The sequence below is a fragment of the Archocentrus centrarchus genome, chromosome 5 (genome assembly GCF_007364275.1).
Source record: "Archocentrus centrarchus isolate MPI-CPG fArcCen1 chromosome 5, fArcCen1, whole genome shotgun sequence".
NCBI lineage: Eukaryota > Metazoa > Chordata > Actinopteri > Cichliformes > Cichlidae > Archocentrus > Archocentrus centrarchus.
In genome coordinates, this window is record NC_044350.1 from 7058399 (window position 1) to 7068735 (window position 10337).

At 43.8% G+C, this 10337-nt stretch overlaps 1 protein-coding gene across 1 annotated transcript; it reads right to left on the reverse strand.

Annotated features, from left to right (window-relative positions):
* Positions 1–5819: 5819 nt before the first annotated feature.
* Positions 5820–7907, reverse strand: LOC115779895 (uncharacterized). The gene is made up of 3 exons (XM_030728788.1): positions 6520–7907; positions 5978–6114; positions 5820–5906 (listed from the first exon to the last, which is right to left on the reverse strand). The coding sequence occupies exons 1-3, from the start codon at positions 7712–7714 to the stop codon at positions 5820–5822; spliced, it is 1419 nt and encodes a 472-aa protein (XP_030584648.1). The 5' UTR covers positions 7715–7907.
* Positions 7908–10337: the final 2430 nt, after the last annotated feature.

The window sequence follows — 10337 nt, forward strand, 5'->3', positions numbered from 1 at the left end:
CAAACTGCAGCTACTGCGGAGGCACACACCCTGCCCAACGCCACCAATGCCCGGCCTTTGGTCAGCAGTGTCACGGCTGTGGGAATTACAACCATTTCAAGAAGCTGTGCAGATCTACAAGAGTTTGCAAGTCTAGCAGACAAGTAAATCAGCTATTGACAGAGGCAGATTCTGACACTGACACTTTTATGGTTGAGGGCTTGTCAATACAGGGAGACAACAATATCGACACTATACACACTGAGGACTGTTACAAAGGGGAAGGACACTGCACTGTAATGATTAATGACAAAAGCCTTGAATTAAAAGTTGATACTGGGGCCAAATGCAACGTGATCTCCCTCGATACATACAAAACCATCAAAAAACATGAAGAAATATGCAAACCAAGTAGAATGATAAAACTTGTTGCTTTTGGTGGGACTGTGATCGAGTCAATTGGCACAGTGACTCTGCAATGTGAGCTCAATGGCCAGTACCACATGCTAAAATTCCAAGTTATTCACAAAAGTGCACAGCCTATACTAGGCTTACAAGACAGCCTGAAGATGAAACTGGTCACCTTTAGCAAAGATGTGCACCACATAGACACTGTTCAGGATCAAACAATATCACAGAGGATGTTCAAGGAATATGCGGACTTGTTTACAGATGAACTTGGTGATCTACCTGTAACCTATGTAATGAAGTTAGATCCTACCGTGGTGCCAGCCATCAACCCCCCCCGCCGCATTCCTGTGGCAATGCAGGAAAAGGTGAAACTGGAACTCCAGAGAATGCAGGACCTTGGAGTAATCGAACCAGTGGACGAGCCCACTGAGTGGGTCTCTAATATGGTTGCTACACACAAGAAAGACACAGATGAGGTTCGTTTATGCATAGACCCACGAAACTTAAACAAAGCACTAATGCGCCCCCATCACCCAATGCGTACAGTAGAGGAGGTGGCAGCGCAAATGTCAGGTGCCACTGTCTTCTCCGTCCTTGATGCCAAAAGCTCATTCTGGCAGATTAAATTAGACAGTGCCTCATCTCTCCACACCACATTCACTACCCCCTTCGGCAGGTTCAAATTCCTCAGGATGCCCTTTGGCATCAATACCGCCTCCGAGGTTTTCCAAAGAGCCATGGAACAAATATTCGCCGGATACCCCTGCGCTATAATCGTGGACGACATTATTATTGGTGGTAGAGACGCAGAAGAGCATGAGAAAAATCTGAGAATGGTTCTGGACCGGGCCAGAAAAATAAAGCTCAGACTCAACAGAAAAAAATGCAAATTCGGGCTCAGGGAGGTGAGCTACGTAGGACACGTGTTCACTGAGGCAGGCCTCAAAGCTGATCCTACAAAAATAGCAGCAATCAATAAAATGCCCCCTCCAGAGGACAAATCAGCCTTGCAGCGCTTTCTGGGAATGGTCACTTACCTGGGTAAATTCATCCCGAACCTGAGCGAGCTGACGCAGCCACTACGGCAACTGCTACACAAGGATGTGGCTTGGAGCTGGACGCAACACCAACAGGATGCGTTTGATGGACTCAAGTTGTGTGTCACAAGGCCGCCAGTGCTCTGTTACTACGACGTCACAAAACCTGTGACTCTCACCTGTGACGCATCACAACATGGTTTAGGTGCTGCCTGCCTTCAGAATGACATGCCAGTGGCTTATGCATCCCGCGCACTGACCGAGACAGAACGGAGGTACGCACAAATTGAAAAAGAGCTACTGGCAGTGGTCTTTGCTTGTTACAAATTCTATGACTACATCTATGGCAAACCCGTTGTGATTGAAACTGACCACCAACCCTTGGTCACAATCCACAGTAAGCCCTTTAATGCAATCCCTGCACGTCTGCAGCGCATGATGTTGACGCTGCAGAAATTCAACCTGACCCTGATGTACAAAAAGGGGAAACACCTCTACCTGGCTGACACCCTCTCACGCGCACCTAGACGTGATGTGGGTCCTTCAGATGAGGAAAAGCACGAGTTTGAGGTGATGTCAGTCCAACTGATATCCCCACGGCGGCTTGTTGAACTGCGTGAACACACAGCCACGGACCCAGTCCTCCAGACAATCACCCAGTTTATCAGAAATGGATGGCCCAGGTGCACAGGGAGAGTGCCCGTAGAGGCCAAACCATATTTCAATCTCCGCGATGAACTCACTGTCGAGGATGACATCATCATGCGAAGGCACAGAGCTGTCATCCCTACTTCCTTGCATTCCGAGTATATTAAGGCGCTACACAAGGGCCACCCAGGTGTGGAAGCTACAAAGAGGAGGGCAAGAGAATGCGCATTCTGGCCTTCAATAAATGAGGATGTGGAGACTGCTATACAAGCATGCAGTACCTGCAACAGCCTGAAACCACACCAACAAAGAGAACCACTAAAACTACACGCAGTCCCTGATCTGCCCTGGTCTGTCGTTGCCACAGATATATTCGAATGGGAGAACCACCACTACCTTGTACTCGTGGATTCGTACTCAGGGTGGTTTGAAGTTGACCAGCTCAGCAACATGTCCTCCCTAAGTGTAATTAACAAACTAAAACGACATTTCTCTGTTCAGGGCATACCGCAGAAATTGTATTCAGACAACGGCACTCAGTTCACGAGTCAGACATTCCGTGACTTCACCAAATCTTGGGACTTCACACATGTGACGAGCAGTCCCGACTATCCGCAGTCCAACGGCCTCAGTGAAAGGGCCGTACGGAGTGCAAAGAAGCTGCTGGAGACGACAAAAAGGGATGGGACAGACTTTTACCTGAACCTGCTAAGCCTGCGTAACACACCACGGGACAAGATCCTGGGCTCTCCCGCACAAAGACTGCTGTCCAGGCGGACCCGGACGGTCCTGCCCATCTGCAAACATCTGTTAAAACCTGCAGCAAGATCAACGGCTTATGTCAACGCCCAGCTCACAAAGAAACGTGAGACACAGAAACGTTATTATGACAAGTCCAGCAAACCCTTACTTCCCCTGCTACCACATCAAGTAGTAAGACTCCAAACGGAAAAAGGATATGACAGGATGGGCATCGTGAGGCGAAGATGCAATGAACCACGCTCATATGTAGTTGAGTCTGAAGGGAGAGAGTACCGACGTAACAGAAAGCACCTCCTGCCAGTGATGGAACCACAACCTCCTCGACCCTCTGAGCCACTCACACATATAAGCGAACAGAAACAACCTCAAAATAAACACCAACCTGAAACAACAAACCCTGACGCGGAACATGTATACCCAGAACAGTGTCAAATACCAACTACTGCAGAAAAGAGTCCCAACAGTGTACTGCAGGAGAGTCGGAGAGAAAGCGTGGCACAGCCTTCCACATCCACATATGTCACCAGATTTGGCAGAGTTTCCAAACCAAACAGAAAGTACCTGGACTGAAAGTAAAACTCAAATTAAGGCACCATTATATAAGTGGCTTAAATGTACACATGGTGTAAACTGTTATATTTTGTTGGTTAGAATGAGTAGCTGTTTCGCTCTAGACTGTAACGTTTATGCACCACCTTAACTCAGTTGTCCTCTGTTTTATTTTGATATGTTCAGTTTTGATTGTCAATTCAAGTTCTAACAAGAAGTTCTAAAATGACCTACTATCAGTCAGTTGTGTTCATTTTGCATGTTAGGCCTACAAAGGGGGATGTAGACAGTTGTGTTAATGCACTGTTTTGACTAACGGTGTTGCCGTATGAGTCGGTCTCGCGAGGTCGAGAGTAACGCGAGGTGTTAGGGGAACAGATATGCTAGGCGTTCTCCCCCATGACTTTTGTGGATTGTCTCTTAACAGCTTGGTATTAATAAATACTGAAACCTAGATCATACGCCTCTCTCGTGATTGACACTGTTTATCAGAAGATAAACTGGGCACTGGAACCTGACATAAGCTGGCATAATGTTAGCTTTTAACTAGCTCGTGTATGTGTATATATATATATATAACGTTTCATGTCTAAATGTATCCAGTTTAAAGTTTCAGATATCAAATGTGCTGCAGCCACATTAGAAATAAACATCAGCATTAAAATAATTTTTTAAAGTGTTTATTTGACTGCTCTGCACACTTAGTGAATGATTTTTTGTACCATTAATCTGTTTTGTGTTCTTTTTATTTTATTTAAGTTCTTCATAGATTTTTACCACCATTTTTTCATCGGCACTCTGATTGGAATAGGCAGCACTGACAGGGTCCTTTGTGCAGAAGAAGAGCCACATGATGCATGAAACACCATTCATTTATGTGAGCGCACAGAGAGCCTAAAACAGAAAGACCATAAATAATAATAAATAAATAAATAAAGTTGATCTTTATCTTTCATTGTGATACCAGTTATCTCAGACAGGGGTTTTAGGTTTTGTCAAGCCAGCTCTTGCAACGAAACCTTGGCTGAGTTGAACTTCCTTCCTGTTATACCCCCTCAGGCCTAAAGTTATAAAGGCTTACAATAGTGTTGCATGTCACACTCGTTTTTGTACACATGCTATAACTCCCTCCAAGTTGAAAAACGGACACAAGGCGTTCTTGATTTTTACTGGCATTTAATTGGACACAGGTGTCACCAACGATGCCGTGAGAACTGTACAAAACATAAAATAATACATTTTCATACAGTAAGGGATTCTCATAGAGAACAGACAATAAAGTATATGATTCAACAACATAAAATATTCACAAATGAGTGGCTTGACTTACAACAACATCAGTAAATTCTGTATACTCTTTGAGGACACGTAACTAACAGAAACCTGACAAGTCCTTCACAAATAAACATCTTATTTCCCACACAGACACATAAAATACAAACTGCATACCTCATTGGCCGCATTAACTTGAAAGGGTTAACAAAAACACATCTCGGATTATGTCTTCTTGAACCAAGAGTCGAAAGCTTTGTCGCACGCTTCTCCAAATCTCTAACTTAGCGATAAAAAGGAAGACATGTTGCCCTCTACTGAGTGTGACGTGTAACTGAAAATATTGCTCTAACCCAAACAACAAATTAAACATTGGTTCCACCCTGGAAACGCTTGTAGAACTTTTAAATGTGCAATTTTAAACAACACATATTACAATCAGATTTTAATAAACATAAATTATTTTACCTTCCTTGAATTTATTTATGGTAACTTAAATCATGAATTTAACAAACTGTATAACTGCCACTAACGGCAGCCACACTCCCACCAAATCACTGGTGATTTCCAACTAAACCCGAATGCAAGAAAAATAAATGTAAATGATGTCTTAGAACTAACATAAGTCACTGTTTGCACTATTCAGCTTCAAGTAGAGTAACTGTTTTGTGAATAGGCCTCTCAAGGTATACTGGCTTGTTAACTCTTTTTCCTTGGTCATCCAGTGCTGCATCACTCATTAACAGCTCGAGTTTCCTAATGACTCCATCTTCACTAGGGTACACTTTCGTGACCTTAGCCAGCTTCCACTCATTTCTGGGTAGACTATTGTCCATCAGAATCACAATGTCATTGATCTTGGCATTTCTCTGTGTCTTGTACCATTTGTTTCTCTGCTGAAGATTCAGCAAGTATTCCCCTTTCCATCTGGTCCAAAATTCATTGGCCAGGTATTGCACCTTGCGCCATCTTTTGCGAAGATAAAGGTCTTCTTTCACAAACTCACCAGGTGGTGGCAAGACCACTGAAGACTTCATGGTCAGGATGTGATTCGGTGTAAGAGGCGGTGGAGAACTGGGATCGCTGAGCAGGTGAGTTGTTAGGGGTCTACTATTTATGATCGCCATAACTTCATAAAAGTATGTACGCAAGGATGAAGTGTCAAGTCTTTTGGACGAATGATCCAGGATGGACGTCAGCACACTCCTTATCGTCCTGATCTGCCTTTCCCAGGCTCCACCCATATGGCTGGCAGACGCTGGGTTCATGACAAATTCACAACCTAGTTGTTTTAGGCCTTCTTGGTCCATTTTCTTTACAGATTCCAAGAACTCTCGTTTTGCTCCAGCAAAGTTGGTTCCCTGATCTGATCGAAGCTGCCGAACATTTCCACGAATGGCAATCAATGTTCGCAGAGCATTAATAAAGGCATCACTTGTCATGTCATCAAGTAGCTCTATATGCACAGCACGAGAGCACAGGCAAGTAAAGAGTAGGCCATAGCGTTTAAGTTCCTTTCTTCCCTCCTTAATGTAAAATGGGCCGAAGCAGTCCATTCCACAATAGGCAAAGGGAGGCGCTGTTTCAACTCTTTCACGTGGTAAATCTGCCATTTTTTGAGCTTCAGCATTTCTTCTGAACTTTCTACATTTGACACATTTGTGAATGTAGGAAGACACTGCATGACTACAGCCTACTATCCAAATGCCGTTTGATCGCAACTCATTCAAGGTCATCCCACGTCCCTGGTGATGAACTCTTTGATGGAAGTGTCCAATCAATAATTGTGATATGTGGGTTTTGCTTGGCAAGATCGCTGGATGTTTAATGTGTGCATGTAAATCAGAACGCTCCAGCCGACCTCCTACTCTGAGCACACCCATTTCATCCAAGAAAGGATTCAGTTTGCGCAGCCTATTTGTGCTGTCCCTTGTTATCTGCTTCTTGGATTTTAGGTCTTTGATTTCTTCAGAAAACACTTCCTTTTGGACGGTAGATATGATGAAAAGCTCCGCCTCTTTTCGTTCCTCAAGACTGGTGACTTCGTTGGTTCTAGACACCAAACCCTTGACCTCTTTGACACATCGCATGAGTCGTGCAATGGCTTTAACTAGTCTTGTCCAGCTTGAGAACCTTGAGAAATGATTAAGCAGCGAATCTTCTGTCGCCAATGTCTTATGGACGAAGGTGCTGCGAAGTTCTGGATCTTCAGCTCCTAAGTCTCCCACCTTAACTTCATAAGCAGGAAGTTTGTCATGCCAGAGAAAATCTGGACCAGTGAGCCAGTTGGAAGTAATTAGTCCCTTTGCTGTCAGACCCCGCGAAGCATGATCAGCAGGGTTGTCTTCAGAGGACACGTATCTCCACTGATCTGGATCGGAACCTTCTTGTATACGTTGAATACGATTGGCCACAAATATGTGAAACCGTCTAGCGTTGTTGTTAATGTATCCAAGAACGACCTTCGAGTCCGTCCAGAAGAATTCTTGGGCTTGAACTTCCAACTCCCTTTTAAGCAGGTCACTAGTTCGAACAGCAATAACAGCTGCTGACAGCTCAAGCCTGGGTATTGTGGTAATCTTCGTAGGAGTCACCCTGGCCTTGCCAATAACTAGGGAACAGCTGACTTGGTTTGATACACTGATTGCTCTCAAGTAAGAACATTCACCGTACCCTTTAACACTTGCATCTGAGAAATGATGCAATTCATATCTTTCAACTTTCTCAAAACCTTCTGGGAGATAACATCTTTGAATCTTGACATCAGCCAGATTCTTCAAATCCAACAGCCAGGACTCCCACCGTGGTTTGAGATCTTCTGACAATGGCTCATCCCATCCAATCTTGTCTTGACACATCTCTTGGAGTATTTGCTTCCCGACCAGAATAAATGGTGCCACAAACCCAAGAGGGTCATAGATGGATGCCACGGTTGATAAAACTCCTCTTCTAGAGAGTGGGCGTTCATCCACAATCACTCTGAAATGGAACTGGTCTGAAACGACACACCATTTGATTCCCAAAGCTCTCTCAATTTGTGACCCTCCAAGAGCCATGTCGTGGTTTCTCACTGAATCTGCACATTCATCCTCCGGAATGGATGCAAGGACATCATGGTTGTTGGAAATGAACTTGTGAATTCTCAGTTTGCCAACACTGCAGAGTTCCCTCACTTCTTTTACCAACTTTATAGCTTCATCTTTGGTTGCAACACTCGTCAGTCCATCATCGACGTAAAAGTTTCGTTCGATAAACTGAATGGTTGTTTCACTGTAGTGACCTTGTCCTTGGGCAGCGACATGCTTCAACCCAAAGTTTGCACAACCAGGTGATGACGCAGCTCCAAATAAATGTACTCGCATGCGATAGACTGATGGTTGGGCCTGGAACTTTCCATCATCCCACCAGAGAAATCTCAAGTAGTCCTGGTCCTCTGCTTTGACGTGAAACTGATGGAACATGCGCTCAATATCACACATTATGGCGACCTGTCCCTTACGAAAGCGGCAGAGAACACCTATCAGGCTGTTTGTTAATTCCGGTCCAGTGAGCAGATAGTCATTTAATGACACACCATCAAACCTTGCCGAGCAGTCGAACACGACCCGTATTTTTCCTGGCTTGTATGGGTGGTACACTCCGTGATGTGGAATGTACCACGCAGGACTGTTGTTGATTTCTTCTTCTGGGACCTTTTCTGCATCCCCATTTGTTATGATTTCATTCATAAAGGTTGTGTAGTCCTTTTGGTATTGTTTATCTCTTTCAAATCTCCGTTTCAAGCATCTGAGCCTGTGAACTGCACATACCTTATTATCTGGGAGATTTGGTCGATCCGTTTTAAAGGGGAGTGGCATTTCACAGTGACCATCCACTTTAATTTTGATTCCTTTTTCCATTATGGTTATGAAACGCAAATCTTCCTGAGATAACTTTGCATCTTCAACTCTTCTCTCACTGAAGTCAGACTCCAGCAGTCTCAACACATCTGGTGGAGAAATTAACTCTTTAACTTGAGTTCGGTATATGTATTTCACTTCAGTTGTGAAGTTCTTAGATGTTTGGGGTTGAGGTTTCACGAACTTCGTGATGATCTTGTGGCTGCTCCCAATGGCATCACCATAGTCGACATATGGGCTAACACAACCGACTATGCTCCATCCAAGATCTGTTTTTTGAGCAAATGGCTCATTGTCTTTACCCGGTACAACTTCTCGGGGTAACAATGCTTGTGGGCAGTTGTAACCTATGAGCAGTCCTACATCACACTCAATCAATGGAGCGATCTCTTCCGCAAGATGCTCTAAGTGTGGCCATGCTCTTGCAGTTTTTGGTGTCGGAATATGACTTAGATTAGCAGGAATGAACTCCCTTGAATAGGTTACAGGGAGAGAAATCTTCCTTGATGAAGAAAAACCTCTCACCTGCAGTCCAACTAACCTCTGACTTGGGATGATTGTATTTCTGGATGAAAGTGTAGAGAGTTTTAACTGCACGGGCTCTCCTTTCATTTCCAGAGCTTCTGCCTTATCTTGCATGATGAATGTGGTATCGCTTTGGTTATCAAGGAGTGCATATACGAGAATTTCATTCTCCGGGTTACTTGATGTGGATAACCACACTGGAACAACTGTAGAGGAGTACATGCTGTCCATGCCTTGCACCACTCTGTTGGATGTAGCTTCATCTGAGGGTTCAGTGGTGTGTTTGTGCTCTGTTCTTTCCCTTGACTTATTTTTTTCAGAGTTTTTTACACTCTCCCCATGTTCATCACTGCCCTTTTCCTTTCTGTTTGCCCTTTCACGATCTTCATGTAAACATGTTGGATGTTTACCTTTACATGTTTCACAAAGGCTTCTTCTTTTGCAGTCCTTTGAACGATGTCCTAGTTGTAAACATCCAAAACATAATTTTTTTGTTTGGACAAACTTGAGACGTTCTTGAACTGGTTTTTCATTGAATTTCCAACATTTCTGAATGCCATGATTTTGTTTTTCACAGAAGATGCACCCTTTGAATTCTGTGTTTTCTTCAGAGTTGCTCAAAAGCACCTTTACACCAACATTTCGTGTCTTTGTTGTCTTTATCTTTTCACCATCACTAGACTTCAAGGCATGAAGAGAAGTCACTGGATTGCAAGCTATTTTTGCTTCCTTTGTGATGAATTCCACAAACTGACTGAATGTAGGAAATTCATTACAAGTTTCTTCGATCTCTATCACCTTTCTGTTCCAACTGGCTACCAGCCAATCAGGAAGCTTTGTGAGAAGCCTTTGATTTTCATCACAGGTGTTCAATACTTCTAGATCCTTAATCTGAGACATTGCAGCCCGGCAGCCTCTAAGGAAGTCTGAAAAATCTCTCAGCTCAACACTGTCTCTGGGTCCTATTTTGGGCCATGATGCAAGCTTATCCTTGAAAGCTTTAGCTAGCACAAATGAGCTTCCAAATCTTTCTTCTAGGATAGCCCATGCGGAATCATAAGCTGCATCTGTTCCCAGTAAAAAATAACTTTCAATGGCTCTTTTTGCAGGTCCACCAACGTATTTACGAAGGTAATAGACCCTTTCGTTTACTGGAATGTTTTTCTTGCCTATTAGAGTTTGAAATGACATCTTCCAGTCCTTGTATCTTAGAGGGTCTCCAGTAAAAACAGAAGGTTCAGGTACTGGAAGACGG

Bases quoted from the DNA above. Each gene is read 5' to 3' on its own strand.
- LOC115779895 (XM_030728788.1), bottom strand. From the start codon at position 7,714: ATGGCTCTTGGAGGGTCACAAATTGAGAGAGCTTTGGGAATCAAATGG. The intron at 6,115-6,519 runs GTCGGCTGGAGC...CTGTGCATATAG, and splicing joins GGGTGTGCTCAGAGTAGGAG to AGCTACTTGATGACATGACA. The intron at 5,907-5,977 runs GTAAAGAAAATG...AGCGTCTGCCAG, and splicing joins AACGAGAGTTCTTGGAATCT to CCATATGGGTGGAGCCTGGG.